At 47.2% G+C, this 19,371-nt stretch overlaps 1 protein-coding gene across 1 annotated transcript in view; it reads right to left on the reverse strand.

The window, feature by feature from the left end:
• Positions 1-2,945: 2,945 nt before the first annotated feature.
• Positions 2,946-19,371, reverse strand: part of LOC146204985 (histidine ammonia-lyase-like) — a 42,726-nt gene continuing 26,300 nt past the window's right edge. Inside the window, exons 9-17 of the mRNA XM_084589659.1 lie at positions 17,878-18,003; positions 16,685-16,824; positions 11,232-11,279; positions 11,099-11,150; positions 10,239-10,334; positions 9,833-9,928; positions 8,298-8,437; positions 4,864-5,339; positions 2,946-3,338 (exon numbers count right to left, since the gene is read on the reverse strand). Of these exons, the coding sequence (XP_084445785.1) occupies positions 3,128-3,338; positions 4,864-5,339; positions 8,298-8,437; positions 9,833-9,928; positions 10,239-10,334; positions 11,099-11,150; positions 11,232-11,279; positions 16,685-16,824; positions 17,878-18,003 (1,385 nt within the window). The 3' untranslated portion in view covers positions 2,946-3,127. The remainder of the gene's footprint in view (positions 3,339-4,863; positions 5,340-8,297; positions 8,438-9,832; positions 9,929-10,238; positions 10,335-11,098; positions 11,151-11,231; positions 11,280-16,684; positions 16,825-17,877; positions 18,004-19,371) is intronic.

Raw genomic sequence — 19,371 nt, forward strand, 5'->3', positions numbered from 1 at the left:
ATTTAGCACCTTTATCGTTTTTTTCTGCCGCAAAACAGCTCGTTGTACACTGTACAGAGTCGAAGGCGCTTCCCGGTGATCGACGAAGATACAGCAGCAAAAATATCCGCTCTCACCTAATCAACGATGATTGCCTTCTGCACTGAGAATTAATGCTCAGAAATGGAAATTGCATACATATAATATGGTTCAGCATTCGTTGGTACATATTTTTTTTTCTATAGACAGGGGTTTGTGCTGCGAAAGTTACCAATATTCTATGAGAATGGGGTTTGGTTCATGCTTAGCTAACTATAATAACCTGTTCGAAGCAGCCATAATGCACAGTACAAGCGACACTCACTTAGAATTGCGAACTCATGGATTAAATTGCCGGTCTGCTACACACACCTTTACAACAATGAACTTTGTATGAATGCGTGCAAGCAGCCGATACGCATCCTCCTCTCATAACCTTAATTTTGCGTGCCTTGAAGCCTCTACTTTTACTCAATTGCGGCGCGGTCGACAATAACAAGCTTTAAATATATATAGGGCGAATCTATTAGTTAAGGGGATAGGGGAATAAAGGGGTACAAATGCGCATGCGCAGAATGTTACACTGAAAGGCGAACGGTATGGCTATGGATGTGGCTATCGTTCTCTGTCCGCTACGAACCTTTTATAAAACTACCTAATATGTGATAAAGCATTCTGTTGATAAAGCATTCCGTATTTGACTCAGTTGAAACCTCGGCGGTGATGCAGGCATTGCGAAATCAGGGGGTAGACGAGTCGTACGTGAAAGTGCTGGAAGATATATATAGTGGCTGCACAGCAACCATAGTTCTGCATAAAGAAAGTACCAAAATTCCCATAAAGAAAGGTGTTAGGCAAGGAGACACAATCTCCCCAGTACTATTCACAGCTTGCTTAGAGGAAGTATTCAGAGACTTGGAATGGGAGAAGTTAGAGATAAGGGTCGATGGAGAATGCCTCAGTAATCTACGATTTACTGATCACATAGCCCTGCTAACTAACCCAGGGGATGAACTGCGAAGAATGATTGATGACCTAGACAGAAAAAGTAGAAAGGTAGTCTTGAAAATTAATATGCAGAAGACTAAGGTAATGTTGAACAGCCTCGGGAAGGAACAGCAGTTTACATTAGGTAGCGAAGTACTGGAAGTAGTAGGCGAATATGTCTACTTAGGACAGGTAGTAACCGCAGATCCGGACCATGAAAAGGAAACAAGAAGAATAAGATTGGGATGGAGCGCATTTGGCAAGCACTCGCAGATTATGACTAGCAGCTTACCGGTATCGCTCAAGAGGAAAGTATACAACAGTTGCATCTTGCCTGTACTCACCGGGGCTGAAACGTGAAGGCTAACCAAGAGAGTTCTACTTAAGTTGAGGGCAACCCAGAGGGCTATGGAACGAAAAATGGTAGAGGTAACATTAAGAGATAGGAAGCGTGCAGAGTGGGCCAGAAAAATAACTCAGGTTACCGACATTCTAGTAGAAATTAAGAAGAAGAAATGAACGTGGGCAGGACATATGTAGTGCGAAGAGAGGATAATCGATGGTCGCTGAGGGTAACAAACTGGATTCCAAGGGAAGGAAAGCGTAGCAGGGGGCGGCAGAAAGTTAGGTGGGCGGATGAGATTAAGAAGTTCGCAGGGGTCAAGTGGATGCAGCTAGCACAGAACCGGGTTAAGTGGAGAAATATGGGAGCGACCTTCGCCCTGCAGTGGGTATAGTCAGGCTGATGATGATGATGATGATGATGATGATGATGATGATGATGATGATGATGATGATTCTGTTGCATCTTCTTGTCGGCACCTAGGCACGAAGGTGCAAAAATCACCGTTTTGAAGCGAAAAGTTTCACTACGATGGTCGGAGCCAAGCTTCGCGTGGGCCGTATGCTGCAAAAGCCATATTCTGTGCATGTGGGAAACCGAGGCCAGCTGCGCAGCCCCCTTTTAAGGGTTGCCTAGCAACATTTTAGAGGTGTGCGACTCCTACATAATAAAAAAAAAAAACTGTCTCCATCCGGGAATCGAACCTCCATCCCTTGGATCCTCAGCCGAATGCTTTACCTCTGTGCAACGCCCCCCTTTTTTTTTTCTTTATTGCCATACTTTGACAAACAATGCACACACACAAAAAAATTTTCTGTGCAACGCTCTTATAATTCTACGAGTGACAGATACTGCGATTGGCGCGCAATTTGAAAGTACCAAAGACTAAAATAGTTAATTCACTCAATTAGGGCGACGTCAGAGATGTGACGTCACCCATCGGCCGTCAGCTATGAGGACCAAGCGGGAACGAGTGCGCTCCAACGCCGCCGGGCGGCTCTTCTTGCCTTCCGCGAGTGACAGGTGCTGCGCCTTTCCTTTCCTGTAAACGAATTATAGAACGCCGGTGAATTTAGACGCGCTCGACATGGAAGCCAAGGAGAGTTTAGCTGCTGGCGAACGGCGCAGAAGACTGGAGAAATTAACTTCTGATCCCGAGGTAGTCACTGCTTTTCGCTACGTATACCCAGACATAGCAGAGCTAAGCCATCTTTAATTTTTTTTCGCTACATCGTTGATCCGATCGCATACATTTATGATATACAGTTCTCAGTGAAGAGCCAAAGTTCGGAGCGATTGAGAGCTGCTCTGCTTGGGCAGGGTATAATGAACTGTACAGTTTGGGAGCACATGGCTCATTAAAAGTATAAACACTGACTTGAATACAAGTGAAGATTTATATATGTATCTTCTTCTTCACATAATAATGTATTCTATGGCTGTACGACCTTGTGAAAATCTGTTTTTCTCTAGTCTTGCTCGGAGATCCTGTGTATTCCCTAAATATTCGGTGCCGGTTGAAACACTGTGCGAACACGGATAAGCTGCACAGGGTGAAGCTATCTAAGTGTAACCAGTCAGAAAACAATTCATGAAGTACAGTAATCTTTTGTAGTATTTATTTGCTTGTACATGCCCTTTACATGTCAGCACTACACATTTGAGGAGGCATCACGTTTGAGCACATCTTGTAATAACTCTTTTACGAAGCTATAATAACAATAACAAACTCGACCGTTAGCGAAAAACTGTGGCCAAATGCGTCATTTTTTTTTCCTTTCAGTAGTCGTGCTTGTCGACCTTGCGCTTCTTTCCTGAGCTTGCCACACTGATTTCGGATGTCGTTGGTGAGGGCATTCGTGTCTCCTCCTCTTGCACTGTGAAGTAGTGGTCCATGTGGGGTTTAACAATGTCCCAAATACGTGACTGCTTCAGAAGGTCTGTGGCCGCGTCGATGTCGGGAGCCATCACGCGATCCTTGTCCCAGGACCTTGAAACCGGGGAGTTTCATTAGGAATCCATCTTGGAACAATTCTGCTGCATATGTCTAATCATAGTGTGGTGGGTACATCATATAGCTTGATGGAAGGAATTAGATGCACAAGCTCTTTCACACTTAGACAGAAACGCAGTGCTCGTGGCCACCGTACTTCAAGAAGTGCTGCCGAAGACAGAAGGCAAAAATAGCCGGGAAGGGTTCATATGAGCACATGAAGCGACATCGGCTGCTCTTTCCACGCATGAGCATGGGGCCACTCAGTCTTACAGCCCTTCGACGGCAGTGGCCATGCAAGCATGACGACAATGTTCTCCCAGATTTCCTCTAAATGTGAAAGAGCCACAGTACTCTCGTATACAAAGCTACCTTCTGTTAACACAAGTTTGCGGAGACTGTCGAATTTTTCTTTTTTTTCTTGCGTCAGCAGTATGGCTTATGGTTCTTTCCCCCAAAATGCGTGGTTTGTTGTGTATGCATATGAAGCCTTCACTATCCGTAAGCACCTCCAATGGGTGCACTTCCCAACCAGCCACCGATAAAAGGGCTCCTTCCATCTAAGACCTTTCTCAGCTGCTTTCATCCTTCATAACCTCTACCAACCAACACCCACTCGCCTCCATCTTACAGAAACATCGCCCTACCACCTACTTCACCTTTCAGAAGCCCCCCCTGTCACTACCCACCTTAACCTTCCTGAAGGTATCCAGCCATTCTTCTACCTTTCCCATCTACACACTACTCATCTCTACCCCTCGAAATGCCTACACCCCATTCACTCTACAAATGTTCTACTCAGTAACAACCACAAACTTTCAACCTTCAGGGTGCCTCCACCTACTACTCACCTGCACCCTCCTGAAGCCGTCAGCTTTCGCCCCCAGAAAGCCCCACCCACCACCCACATGTCCACGCAGGCACCGAAACGCAAATTGGAGGCGAAAGTCAATTGGCCTGCGTGATTGGAAGGCTATCGATACGGAAGCGAAATGAGCGACCAGGACTGTTACTGAAGGTTTATGGCATCACATCGTACGGTGGCCTGTGCATTTTTCCTGATTAAGTACCTTTTACCGTTGTGCAGTTTTCGAATGTGGATTCAGAACGATGATCAGTGTCAGATATTTTGTTTCTTTTTCTAAACAAACGACCTCTCCAGCTCATTGAAGTCTGCGGAAAAATTCATTGCAGAAAGAAAATTTGAGGTATAATAACCGTCCATACTTTGTGGATAAACAGCTACTGGAAGCTACGCGACTGGTTTCAATGATTGCTCACTGCTACCGCTGTGCAACCGTTTAGAGTACGCCATGTAACATGTGTGCTTAAGTCTAGATACAGTGGTTGTTCATGCATCCTTATACCATCGGAGACGAGCTAAGCCGACGTAGCCCAGAGCACTACTGATTATCAGCTGTACCCTCGTCATCGGCACGTGGCGGTTTTCTCGAGTGTATCGCGAAACACGAAAGTATGCCTCAAATATTCGTGGTAGGAGCTGGAGAGCCAAAATACTTACTTGACAAACATGCGGACGAGCTTGTAGACTGCTTCCAGGGGCGCGGTAGTCTTGAGCGGCCGCAAAAACTCGATGGCCTGGCAGGCGCACAGCAGCTCGATGGCTATGATGCGCTCCACGTTCTGCACCACCTGGAGCGCCTTGCGCGCCGCGAAGCCGCCCATGGACACGTGGTCCTCAGTGCCGGCACTCGTGGGCACCGAGTCGACCGAGGCCGGATGGCAGAGAGCCTTGTTTTCGGACACCAGCGCAGCCGCCGTGCAGTGGGCGATCATGAATCCCGAGTTGAGGCCTCCGTCCGCCACCAGAAAGGCCGGCAGCTCACTATACGCCGGGTTGATGAGCCGCTCGGTTCTCCTCTCGCTCATGCTGCCTAGCTCGTGGACGCCAATGGCCAGGTAGTCGAGCGCCTTGGCCGGGTACTCTCCATGGAAGTTGCCGCCGGAGATTATCTCTCCGCGCTCGCAGAACACGAGCTGGCAAGTAGTTCAGGATCGCGCTGTCGGTGCTTGGACCAAAAAACACAATAAGCTCTGGACAATCGTTTGTGTGCTGTCTGTGCTGTGGCTTGATGTGCGCTGAACAAATTTGGAATTTTACCGCTCTGGTGGGGCACTATTGCACGCGCTACGAGTGATTCGAGCAGAGATGACAGCGCAGATGGATGGGGCCGTAACTCGGCTAGTATACGACCTCGGGGCTACGTCGTGATCATTTTAAAGTGAAAGTCTTACAAGCCACATTACGCGAAAATCCGCCCGAAGTTGTTGCCAGCGCTCGACGGTGCCGATAAAGATGTCGTCGCAGCATACGTTGTTTAGCCACCGAAATGGTGATCAGTGCGACGACGATATCCAGAGCAGATGCTGCTGTCGTGCCAGTTGCTTGTACGGCTTCACTAGCAGACCTCCATGTGGCTCTAGATTTCCCCTCTTTCCCATAAAAATTGCGTTCCGAGTGGTGTCATGCCATTTCGCGTCCCATTTAGCACGCATATGCTAGTCTAATTGGAGCCTAGTTTGCGATAGGGATTCGAAATGACGACATGTGCACCTCCAAGTGTATGACTCAATCATACGACCACACCATGCTACCTAGCGCAGTGTACGTCGTCAGAGAAGCAGAAAAATACATATCAAAATAACAAAATCGCTACACACAAGAACACAAAGAGGGGACACAGCGCTTACTCGCTTCCAAATAAAACCTTTCAGTTGCGAGTAAGCTCTTTGTCTCCCTCCTTGTGTTCTTGTATGCAGCGATTTTGTTATTTTGAGATGAATATGAACCAACTTGCTCAGCTTGAACCAACTTGAAGCAGAAAAAAAAAAAAAAAACGCACGGAGGGCGATGGCGCGCGCCAGAGGAGGAAGCGGTGTATCGCGCGAGCGAGCTTTCGCATTCATACTATAACCGAAACGAGAAATACCGCCCCAGATACTTGTCGGCGCTCAAGGCGAAGTTAAACCAAAACCCCAATGAGAGCGCCTACCTCTGAGCCCACCTGTATGACCCGCCACGCATGCCAGATAGATGAGTTTATTAATAGGAAAGGCAGAGAGGTTGGCCGGAATGATTAAAATCTGGCCTGCTACTTTGTACTGAGGAAGAAGAAGGGAAGAAGAAAGAGGATCATGATGAGTGACGATGTGGGAGAAGTCATATGAAAATATTGCCGCGAAACCTTCAAAACTGTATCTGTTGTTTTTTAACAGCCGCCGCCATATGGCCTTGTCACTCTGATTCTGGATCGCGTATCAGTTCTGTATTCTTTGTTTGGTAATGCTCGATGTTGCGAGTCACACCTTTATCAGTTTCGTTGTAGCGCAAGATGCACCGAGATCTGTCCCGAAGATTCCGGCCACTCGTGTGTCTTTCTACAAAGTTCCAGCATGTGCTGGTAGCTGTTTGCGACGTTATCTAGATTGTTCTGAGCAGCCTTTAAATTGAGCGTTGACGAATGTGACGGGTATTCTTTGTTCGTCGATCGACGAGCACGTTTGTTGCTATCGCCGCCGCCGAGTTGCTTAGTTCTTTTGCGGGCGCAAGTCAGCCCAATAAAGAATTTCATCAGTGCAATCATCGACCCTTCATTTGTGTCATCAACCTTGTCACCACTATGTGACAATATATACAGGCACTAACCACGCATGACAGATTCCGAAGAGTGCCCATTCCTCAACCTACCCTAGTTCAAGTCGATATAAGCAACTTTCCCAATTGGCGGCAGGTGAGATCCGCTAATCTATTATGTCGTCCAACTAGCGACACCGGTAACAATAGAAATAAGAGCTTCTGCTACACAATATATGTACACCACGTCATTGTGTGTGCGATGCCAGTGCACGTTAAAGATCCCCAGGTGGTCGAAATTGCCCTCCACTACCCAGCACCTCTTTCTCTCTTTCTACTTTCACTCTCACCTTTCTCCCTTCCCGTATGGCGTGGTTCAGGTGTCCACAGAACAAGTGTGACAGATACTGCGCCTTTCCCTTCCTTGAACCAATTATTTTATTATTTTACGTCATTGTAACGCTGAGGTCCTTAATTCTTTCGACGAAAACTATGAAGCGGAGCTCTGTGCCAGGCACACTTATACCGCATTAGAGGTACGGCAAACCTATTTCTTGTGCGCCACGTTGCACATTGCTTACAGTCCGCGTTGTGGTTATACTATTGAAAGCAATTATCCGTGCATCTTATTATGTCATGTTTGCGGATACGTTAGTTAATGCAGTGGCTGAATCATTATGTATACGACAAATTTCACGTATGGGTGATTTTATGCCTAACATAATGTTGACGGATTGCGAGCTCGTACGCTAACATCGAAGGTGCGTTTGCCTACATCACAAGAACACGTCATCAAGCATCGATCGATCACTTGAGTGAATTGACAACCGCTGAAGTGCGAATGGCTGCACGGCTGGTGTACATAACGGTTATAGTGCAGTGGTCTTCTATATGCCTGTTGCACCCCCCCCCCCCCCTTTTTTTTTATGCAGCAGCATAAACTTCGTGCAATTTGGAAAAAAAAAATTGAAAATTTAGATTCTGGAAATTTTCTGAAACTAAAATCGGCGTTTCGTCCAATTTAACTCCTCAATTTCTGTAAAAACTTGAAAATGTTCAGCGGGACATCACCGGTTATATCGCGGTGAAAATGGGTGTGCACTTACTCCCACTGCTTCTACGCATGCTTGAATTGGAACCAGAGACACCTTTAAGGTAGCTTTCTGTATGACTGACTTTCGACAGCAGATTTTTCAAGTTCAGCCAGCGTCTGAGCTTTTAGCGCCCGCACAAACATATCCTCTTATCGTCGTAGCAGGAGCAGAAATACTGTATCGAAGGTCGCAAGCATAGCTCTCTGGAAAAAGAAAAAAGAAAGCCGCTGCCGCACAAAAGTGCGATTGCGGCTGCATGGAGGATACAGGGTTGTCAGTGGCGCTGTTCATTTCGGTAGTGATGATTCCGCGCACGAAGTCGATGGTGTCGTGCACGATACCATGCACCTGCGGGCAACACCGCAGGGTGTAGGCGTCCTGAACGCGGTGGCAGAACCGGTGGCTCTCTGCAACCGAATACAAGAGATCTACTCAAGATAACTACACAAAAGGGTTTGAAAATATTGTCCCGCATCAAGTGCCACGCGCTGTAGAAAGCGATGCTGAAAAAGTCACAGCCAGTCTAGTCGCCGCGGGCAGATGTAAACATGAAATGCTCCGTCAGCGGCCACTTTTTTTTTATCCTTTAGTATGGAGTGAAACTGCTTGTTCCGCCTGACCAGGTGCGTGCTGCGTCGCCACATTTTCTGATGTAGGCATATCGCTACATCACTACACGATATCTTGCTTACAGTGGATAGTGCTAGCGCGTGGCTCGAACACACCATCTAAACATGCTCGTTAACTTTAGTGTACATTGCGTGTTTCGCGTTAGGCGGCGTATTTAAAGCATGTTTTCTGTGTGTCAACAACAACAAAAGAACTGCAAGGCATTCATACTGCAGGTTGCGGACAGCGCAGCCACCGCGATGATTAATACCATCTTTTTAGCAAGGCAGCGTTAAAGGCGCCGTCCCCTAGAATATCCGACGTCAGCATTGGCATAGACTTTGTGAGCGAAAAATCATGAGCATGTCTCTAGCTGGATGTATACTGGCAGCTGACGGCCGCGCACTCATTGGTCGATGGGTTCAGTGTCGTCACTGCACCACACGACATGGCTAAGCTAGCAGGAGCTCTAAACTCAGACTACTCATTTTTTTATTACAGGTTAAGACTTGAATCGAACCCGCTGGAAATACTTACGGATACCAAGTCAGATACGCTACTCCTATGTGCCACACAGGCACGTCCGTGCAGTTTGGTTGAAGCCGGGCCTTAAAGCTATGTTGGGTGGCCTTTAACATTATGTGGTAGCTTACGACTAATAGGCACCTGTGAGACAAAATGGTACGAATCAAAGGATTAGTTATTAGAGAGTACAAAAGTGTATGTATGCGAAAGTGGTTGTGGCATATTCTTAGCGGCAGAGATTAAACGTTCCTCCAAATTTTTCCTGTAAAACATCTGCAACCGCGCAGTATCCAGACATGCATGAGGTGCATCACCATAATGAAGCAATTGATGACAGTATTCCGTTTCCAAAGCTCCGACAGGCAGATAGGGTTTACCCTGGTGTAAGCGTTCCGACAATGTTTCGTAAAGTTTAATCTAATCATAGACAAGTGTCCCAGTCCAAAGCGCCGCAGTTGACAACTGACCTTGGTGGACTTCGTCTTCTTCTTCTTTTTTTTTTTTTTTTTTTTTTTTTTTTCTAAAGCGCCCTGAACTACCACTAAAGTGAAAACTCTGCTCGCCAAGGGAACCCGTCTGGTGAAAGCCGTTTGTAATGAGAGTGTAATATGGATCCCACTTGATTCGAGACCCCAGAAAAAGCAGCTACTCGAAAATCTCGTTCTTACCTGCAATTTCCGATGGGAACGTGTCGGAATGAAGAAGGGCACGCAGCCTCTTGGCGACGAGGCCTTGACCCCAGTGCGGCCGAATCTTCTGGATGTCTGCAGGAGAGAGACGAGAAGAATGCTCTTGAGTGTCAGTGTGTAGTCATTGGTTAAAGTTAAGTCTGCAAGTTTCAAACAAAGCGAAATGTGCGAACAGAGCGCAGTTCAGTCTACATTGACTTCGCCTGCTTATGCTGTCTTGCTTAAAAAAAAAAAAAAAAAAAAAAAAAAAAACATCGTTTTTGATGCACTGAAATTCATATGAAGCTGATCAATGTGAGGCGTACATCGGCTCGTAAATATTCGTAGAGGCCCTCATGTGTGCGATACTGATGTGTCGAAGGTACTGAGTTCAGGTCACACTTACCGCTTTCAAAGGCCCGTGTGGTGCCTTTGAGGACCTCCAACGTCAACGCTGCCACCACGTCTGCTTGCTGGCTCAATATGATGGCACGCTGTACAGCTGCAGGGGCGGAATCAAAACATATTTATTCTGTACTGACACCATCAGTGTAGCAAATCAAGCTTTGTCACAGGCTGAAGTCTGACTGGGAGCTGCGCTCTTACCAAATCACTGAACATAAAAATACCATGTTCGATATCCCTCATGTAAAAAAAAAAAAAAAAAAAAAAAAAAACTCACTCTTAAAGCGCACAGAGAGAAAAGAATTTCCGCTCAAAAGTAAGCTATTCTGATATTTTCATTTATTTTTTAAAGTTTAAAGAAAATCACCGCTTTCATACAGGTGCAGGTTCAAGTAAGCGCCCGTTGTAGTTTCAAGGATTCCTTGATCGATGATCTGCTGGCAAAGAAAGTTCCGAACGTTACTTTCATAGAGCACGAACATGTCTACTGCTGACAGTGTCCGTCCTGTCTGTCCTCTTTCCTTTGCATCCCGTTCGTTGCGCTATACACACGGATCTCATCATACTATATCTTCCTAAACGAATTGGGGCTTCCGTCCTGGTGATGCCCATAGCAAGTATTAAAATTCAATATATTATGTGCCACCCGTTGGCCTGGAAATCTGCCCTTCCAAAACTTATTTTTAATCCACTTCGTATCGCGTTCCCTTTCTACCTTGCAACTTCTCAGAATTAACAGGGTTTATAGTCGTAGTCTTGTACCTTACGCGAAAGTTTTTAGAGCACCACCGAGGAGTTGACTGCGCTCGGTATTCACTTAAAAGCTGTCATTCCTCCAACGCGAAAATCTCAAAGACTTACCTTCAGCACCAATTGACGTGATTAGTTGCGTCCCGTTGAGCAGACAAAGGCCCTGCGTAGAAGATGATCAAGTAGTGCTTCTTAATATCTCAAAGCGTTCTTGTCGTGGTCATAATAATAAAAGATCGCATACCTCTTTCGGCTTGAGCTGAATTGGCTTTAGTTTGTGTGATTCTAGGACCTGAAAAGAGTCGTAAAAACCGTCATGAGTGTTCCCTTATACTCTGCTGTTGCTTCAATTACAGTGACTAATTATGGCTGCAAAAATATACATCCGAGCCAGTGATTAACATGCCTACATTACATGGAGGTAAGGAATGACTCGTTTACGCGCACTGTGTCCTCATACAAAACCCGAAGGCTGGCACAGTTGAACCCGTTATATTGATGCTCAAGGAGTACGAGATTTTTTCGTTGTAGCCGTAGCTGTTGCGAGCGGACGGCTGCGTGTCGCCATGTAGACCGAAGAGAACCTAGGTAGCACCGACAATGTGTTTTGATGGAGCCTTGGACCCGCGCACCGAGCGCCCCCCGAGCGGTCGAAAATAGGTACACAAACAATATGTCAGCCTCGCCAGTGTACTCCCATTTTTTCTGTGGCCTTCATTGACGTCAACGCTGAGTAATTAGTGTTTGGAGAACAAATGTTGTGGTTGATAGGATGTTCCATGGTAAATATATTCAGTGCAGTTTTCTGGGTGCCGAAGGCTATACGGGATGCGATGGAAGAGGGAACGTGGTGGCGACTTCGCAAGTACCTCCCAGAATATCGCACGAGCACGCTTGTCACAGCGTTTCAATGCGTTGCAGTCGTGTCTTAAGGCCGATGGCCAATTCACACAATGGACCGGTGGCCTGCGCAACAGGCGTCACATGACGTCCTTCTTCCGCTCTCCGACGTCCACGGCTGGCCTGCGTAGATGGATGAGCCGAGCCTGGGTCAGGTCGAATTGTTGCCGCTGATCTGACCGCCTTCACATGTGCAGGTAAGATACACGTACGCGCGGCCTCTTGCGTGCTGCTTCAACAATTGCTGGCTAGGTGATAGCCTCAAAAACCGAAAGTAGGACGTCACGTGCCGTCTTGCCCGCGGTTGTCCGCGGGCCTATTGTCTGTCCTGTGAATCGACCTTAAAGTAGTCGTGATCCGAGATGAATCGCACCAGGGTGCGCGTGTGAGTCGTGGAGGCCCACGAGGCCATGAACTACTAGTTTCTACGGAGCAGAGTAAGGATAAACAAGAGAAGACAAGAATTGCGGGCAGTACCAAACGGTGCGATCGGAGAAGTCGCCGCACTGAGTTCAGACCGGGAGGCCATGCAGGCTTACGCAAGAGGTGAACGATATAAGGGGTGTGAAGAAAGTGCGTTCAAGCTGCTCGCCAGGTGCAGCTACGGCCACGAGGTATGGTAGAGTGAGGGAAAACGTTTATGCCTACCTCGTGCAGACGGAGACGCCGATACGTCGAGAAAGTTTCAGGTTTTATAATAGTGTTCCATCTACTGAAAGTAGGGCTCGGCAGAGCAGCGCGGGAGCTGGCCTGAGCCAGCTCATTCCTTGCGATATTAGAGATGGTATCCGTTCGATTCGGACCTTTTTGTCCATTTAGATGGACATGGCTTGCTGAAGGAGGCCACAAATCGGCCGGGGCTCTTTCGAAGGAAAGTGCGGCAAGCAGCTTGGCTGTCCGTGCGGATAATAATAACATCGGTAGCTCGGTAGAGTTATCGCATCGACGATAGCTGGAATTTCAGCGGTGCCACGAGAAGTGACATTTGTTTAAATGACTTGGGAGAGGATACAGTTTTCGGAAGCTTCCTGCATTTGGTAGAGAAGGTCACGAAGGGAACCATCCGCGTAAAATATATAGCGTGTCCTTGGGAACGGATTTAAGCTTTTCACTTGTCAGATAGATCAATGGGAAATATATTTTTTGGAATGGTGAAGACGATAAGGATAGGGATATAAACCAGGGAGAAAGCGAGGAAGAGACAGGTAGGATATCGAGGATTGATTAACCCAACTTTGCACGAAAGAGGCGTCCTGGGACATGATTTTTCAGTGATGTCTCTTGAGCTTCTCGGTGACGGTCGACGAGAGGTGAGAGGTTTGGCAGTGGAGAGGCTCCCACAAACCGGTGGATAAGAGCGAAATGAAGGATTGTCATAATTGTTTTGGTAATCTGGTAGCAGGCCTTTGGACTACGCGTACGTGTGCGAGTGATAGCAGCTAACAGTTACAGTATGCATGAATATGCTAGCGAGGGAGCAATTCATGTGAACTAGTGTTCCTTCATTCAGTTTTGGCGAGTCGTGACTCAGTTAAGGAGACGAATGACATATAGTAGCCGTTATAGTTGAACATGATCGATCACAATTCCCACCTGCCGTTTCCTCGCAACCGGAAGTCAAGGATGCTAATGTGTGTATGTCGAGAGATAAATAAACAGTAAATATCCGGGCACTCAAACTGGTGGTCATTGGTCCTTTTCGGATGTCGTGGAAGAGCCATTTCTTACCGAGACATACCCAGGATTTTTTTTCTTATTGGAAAGCGCAGTATACCGATAGAACGGTTGTGATGTATAACCATGTCCAACTTTTTGAAGTGTTTTTTTTTTCCACTGTAGACAGACAGCCTACGATGTCAAAAGTGATATTGTCTGCGTAAACGGAGAATAGAAAATGGCTCACTTGCCACAGGAGAAACGGAAGGCCCAGAAATGTTAGGTTAATGAGGGCAGTCGAAAAGACGAAGCCTTATGAAACCTGCTCGTGATGCATCTTAGCGCATGTTTGGTCGACCGGACCTGTAACACAACAGTGCGTTTTGCAGAGTCTCAAACGTAGGAGACCAGTCAGGTTCTGGTAGCTGTCAAAGACTGCTGTGAGCGCCGTTATCGAAAGCTTGTTCGAGAACTACGCCGACGATCCGGTGCAGTTCGGAGGAGCTAAAAATGATCAAAACGCCCTTATTGGTAACCAATGCACAGATGACTGAAAATCAACGCGGCGGGGATACAGCACACAGTTTATTTCTTGGATCCATAGGAGGCGAGAGAGTGCCATGAGTTCTGAACTTTTCCACACTAAAGAGGTAAAAGAGACATAAGAAGGATATTCTACAGCTGGAATATAGGTTTGCCTGGTTGGCGAACGAGAATAACAGCAGCCTTTTCCTTGGTGGGAGGAATTTTGCCACTGATCCATACAGAGTACCGAGTTTGTATGGTCTGAGAGATACTGAAGCGCCGAGTTTGGGTGATCTGTGAGCATGCTGTGTGTACGTTTCTCTGAGTCAGGAATGACTAATTTGTGGTGAGTAAAGAGTGCAGCTGTAATTTCTGATATAGTAATGGGTTGTTCAACTTTTGGTTCGGTATGGCAGGGACAGGGGATGGTTCCGTTTGGATGCGCCATCATGAACATTGAGGTAAGGAGGTGCGAAAAACTAACAGGCCAAGGGAAGGCAAGGGTGGGGAAATATTTCGGACCCAAAGGGTAAGCAGGGTGACTGTGTCTTCTGCCAGGGTGGCCGTCGAGAATTCATGGCGGGGAACCGATGTGTCGATGTTGCGCCTAGCATGATATTGGATGATGAGACACCTGAGAAGTTTGCAAGTGCAAATGGTGTCGAGCCTGGGTCATCCAGCTAGTAGAGAAGAGGTGGGCTGCATACGTTCGTGACTCTTCAGTAAGAGCTTGTATGCGTCGGCGGAGAGTACCGTTGAGGCTATTTCTTTTTTCATTGACGAACTTGGGCTCATCTGCAGCCTCAAAAAAAAAAAAAAATAGATGCAGATTAACCTTAGGGTTGGCTGAAGTATGTTCAGACGTTTTCGTATTCGTGGCGTGGCTCCCCAACACAGAGATCATCTAATTTTCCAGAGTGGATGTCGAAGTCTTTGTGAAATAGTGCCAAAAGGCTCCTTCAAGTGTATGGAGAGGTTACCACTTATCGACATCGGGCCTTTCTAGGGATGAAAATAAGAGCCTTGATGACGTAGTGATCGTCGCTCAAGTCTTCTGACAGGTATTTCCAGATGATCTCCTTCGAAATGTCAAGTTAAATCACTGTCGGTGGCCCTTGCGCCAGAGTGGCCGAGGTTTGCAAAGGCTGGTTTGCGTCATTCAAGACAGGCATTGATAACGCGACGCAATATTCGAGAGTCGACGTCCCGAAAGGGACACGATTCTAACAAAAATAATTTCAGCACAAGCAAAACAATAAAAAACAACAACCAAAATAATAAAAATAAACAATGCAATGCTTAGAAGAGTGGAGATCTCAGTTTCTATCTAGGTTTTCTTTTTTTTTTTTTCAGACCACTAACGACGGTTTTAATGATTACCTCGTAGTTGTCGACTATCGTAGACAACGTGCTCAGATCTACGTCAGTCATTATGCTATATAGTACTTCTTCGCACCCGATGCAACTTATTTAATCACTTCCACCTTCAGGTCACCAGAAATTGTCTTGAGCTTTCGTCTTCCACTGCTGTAACTAACCTTGGCATATGAAACCGTCGGAACGTCAATACCCTCAGGTACACCAAACGGACTACCAAACGGTCAGACTTTGAAACCATTACACGAAATCAAAACATCGCAGCGCACGGCACCTCAGCAGCACAGCGCGCTCGGGCCGTATGCACCAGGGAGTTTGTAGGACGGCTGAACTCCATGACGGCTCTCGCATTAGAGTACAGAGCAGCGGTCCGCGTGCACCGCTCCGCGTTACGCCGTTCAGAGATCTGTCTACCTTTGGTTAGGCGGAGATGTGTGCGTCTTTGTCGCGCCGCAACCGGCGCCGGCAAAATGCTTTATGCGAGCCCGTGAAGAGATATCCGCACCGTCTGCTGGATGCCCGACAGAGCAGTTTATGCATGGCAATTTATTTCCGCCTCGAATGGGTAGGAACGTGTTTAGCATATAATTCGACATGGCCGGCTCGAAGTGGTCAGTGAAGTCGTCAGGGGTTCGTTATACTTTTCGCAGGAAAACCACTTTCTAAAACCAGATATAAAATACATGAGTTCTTATGAGCTATTTCCCTTGGGAACTCCCAAGGGGAATAGCTATTTGTTACATCCATTATTTCGCTCTAAACTGTTTCATTATAGCGAGGTTTGACTATGCATTAGTTCCTATCCGCGATGCTCAAAATATAAACGTGCCGTATTATTTTTTCGCATGCTTGATACAGGCAGTGTTGCATATTACAACTAGCAGCGACGCACGGTCGTCTGTGCTCAGCGCCACCTCAATGTATAAATAGCCTGTACAGGCCGGTGCGCGTGGTCTTCATGTCCTGTGCGCGTGCCGGCAAGCTGTTGCCAATAAACCTATCCAATCTGCTGTATCGTGTCTAACACTAGGTATACGCGTACATGATCGTTTATTTTTCCTGGAGAGTGGGAGGCTTTACTTTCTTTTCACCTCAGTGGTCACGGGGCGGCTGTGGCATGTCTGTGACCATTGAGAGAGATTTCGTGAACTACTTAACCAGCGGCGTGGTGTAATACACATCTCCACGAGTCTCGCGGTCTCGTGAATATGAAGGGCTGGATAGCAGTGACAAACTCACGTATTGAGCGTCGCCCCATCCAGTCTCGGGGCTCCACATCTTGCCCTCTCCGATCAAGCCGAGAGCCAGATGCGCCAGTGGTGCCAGATCACCGCTGGCCCCTACGGTGCCTTGCTCGGGGACCCAGGACAGGCAGGATGCTGCGTGGTACGTAAGTGCGGCCACGCAAGTCAGGAAGTGCCACGGTTCCCGAAAACAATTACAAACCAGGTGGATTCTCTGTATGTAACCTTACAATAGACAATTGCACACTGGCCACTGCGCTGCTGCGCCTGGAGTGGTGCGTTTGCAAAAGGAGCGGCAAAGCTGCATGCATCCTGCAAGCTGGCCAGTATTACCACTTGTCCTTCCAAAAAATACAAAACGCTTCCAAATACTACCAACGCAATTTTATGTTTTTTTTCGGCCTCTTCAAATATCGAACAAGCGATGTCAATCACTTTTCCACATTGCGACACTATTCGAGTCAGCAAGTGTATAACCATTTATTCATGCAAAGGGAGGAAACCTCTTGAGGGGCCCTTGTAAAGTTTGACCTTAATGTCGACGGCCCCACTGCATGCCGAGTCGCGACAGCCATTGCTGCGTAGCCTGTGAAGGCAAGCTTCCTCGTATACGCCGACTGGCTGAGACATTGAGGCAATTTTTTGAATATGTGTTTTTTTTCTTTCTCTCGTCCCTCTTTTGTATTGTCATGAGTTGGCTTCGACTTCATTCTTGGGCACAGATTTCGCGGCTGTCCCGAGAAGTAAGCCTCTTCGCCTTCCACACTACGCCCGTGCACCTGGCGTGTTTGTCCTAAGCACGGCGTATTGTCTCGCGGCGATTCTAAAAGTTCTTAGGCCATGTGTGAGGAGAACAAAATTACAGTAGTAGTTGCCCGTGCACTGATCTTGCCCCCAATTAGTGCCCCGCTTCTGAGAATGCCTCTGCAATACAACCTGATGTGGTATATGTATACGCATATTTCCAAGAGCGCCTGCTCTCCCAGCGACATATCCTTTATGGCTAAAGCCTACTCAAGGCATCAGTGTTTTTCGGGCAAGGTTAGCACTGCACGTGCCTTGTGCTGAGAACGGCCCGCGGCTCAGAAAATGGCGACAGCAATGACACCATCAGCCGTGAAGAACGTCAACTCGTAACAATATCTCTGAAGCATGCACGGCGGGAGATTTGAGAAAGGCTATAGTCACCGTTAAAAGCGTCCACGAGCTGCTGCAGGCATTCCAAGGATACTCCACTGTAGCCCTTGGCCAGCACGTTGATGCGAAGAGCGAGCAGCATTCGAGTCTTTTCCGGTGACAAAGGATTGCCGACTCCTGGTCAGGGAAGAAGAACCATTGTATCGTCGCCGGCGCCTTGAAGGCGCACGCGGCGTCTGGGGCTCAGCAAAAGCTGTCAATCACAGCATATCAGCAAGGCGCTGTGACGGCACTTCGGGATGCAACGACCGCGTAGCGTTAGGCTTTTAGATGGCAAATACTGGCTGTAGATAGCGGCCGCAGTAACTCCAGTATAGCTACGCGTCCCGCATTCCAGCGACCGCCTTCAATATATTTATGCTCAGTGAAAAAGAGCTCTTTTTGGGGTCCCTTGTAGTCTGCGGCCTTAATGGCGCCGGCCACGCGCATGTCGAGTTGCAATCGACCATTGCTGCAAGGTCTCTGCGGGAACAGTTATCTAGCACATGCGGATGCTTGCATGAGTCATTCGGAGGCCTGCCGTATTATTATCTCCAGCTACGAACATCTAAGAAGTCATAGACGTTTGCATCCGCTCCTTTCTGGATTTCTGAACGATGACGTCATACCGATTGCACCATATCGATTTCACAAATGAGCTTGTTTGGACTAGTCTGCACATAATATGCATAATTCAATAATTCATTCTGAAATGATATGTAAATATATATAATGTTCATGTATTCAGTCTGCAATAATGCGCATAAAGTATAATAATAATTCGAAGGTGTTTGTGTGGGTTCGGGTTTGTGTTGCGAGGCCCGAAATCGATAAGGTAACCTTTCCTTCACTTCTGGAATATGCAGCTGGTCTCACGAACTAACGCTCCGCCTTCACAGGCTGGTTGTCGAGCTGATTATCCAATTAATTGCATGCACGTCTTTTTTTTTTTCTTTTTTTAAATGCGACGGCCTTAAGGTTCCCATGCAGCGGAGAACCCAGAGGCGTGTAGGGAGAAAAGTGTAGAGAGAAAATCTTGACTGGTTGAAAAGGTTTGATGTCACACTCGGAGCAGCGGAATTCAAAACTCAAAGAATTGCTCTGAAAAAAAAATTTACTAAGGGGGGGGGGGGGGTTAGAGGGGGGGGGGGGGGAGTCGCTTGGTTACAGTGGAGTTTTATGTCGATGCCGGATAGCCTTTCGCATAATGTGGTAACTTACGACTGTATGCTAATGAGTATGTGTGAGATTGAAAAGACAATTAAGGGAGTAAGTGCATGTCAGTAAGGGGCGAGGACACGCTAACTAGGGTCCACAGGAGGAGTCGCTAACGGGAGCCACTGCGCTGTGGACTCATGTCCTCAAAGGCGGAGCCTAAGTGTTCCCCAAATTTTACACCAATTTCCATAGTTTCCGTCGGCAACGTCCAGGAAGAGGAAGACTTGCAATGCACAACTACACAATTCAGAGCTCACCGCGGCAGCACCCTCGCTCCTGCCACGGTCG

Source organism: Amblyomma maculatum, chromosome 1, assembly GCF_055883805.1.
Source record: "Amblyomma maculatum isolate TAMU_Amacu chromosome 1, ASM5588380v1, whole genome shotgun sequence".
NCBI classification, from domain to species: Eukaryota; Metazoa; Arthropoda; class Arachnida; order Ixodida; family Ixodidae; genus Amblyomma; species Amblyomma maculatum.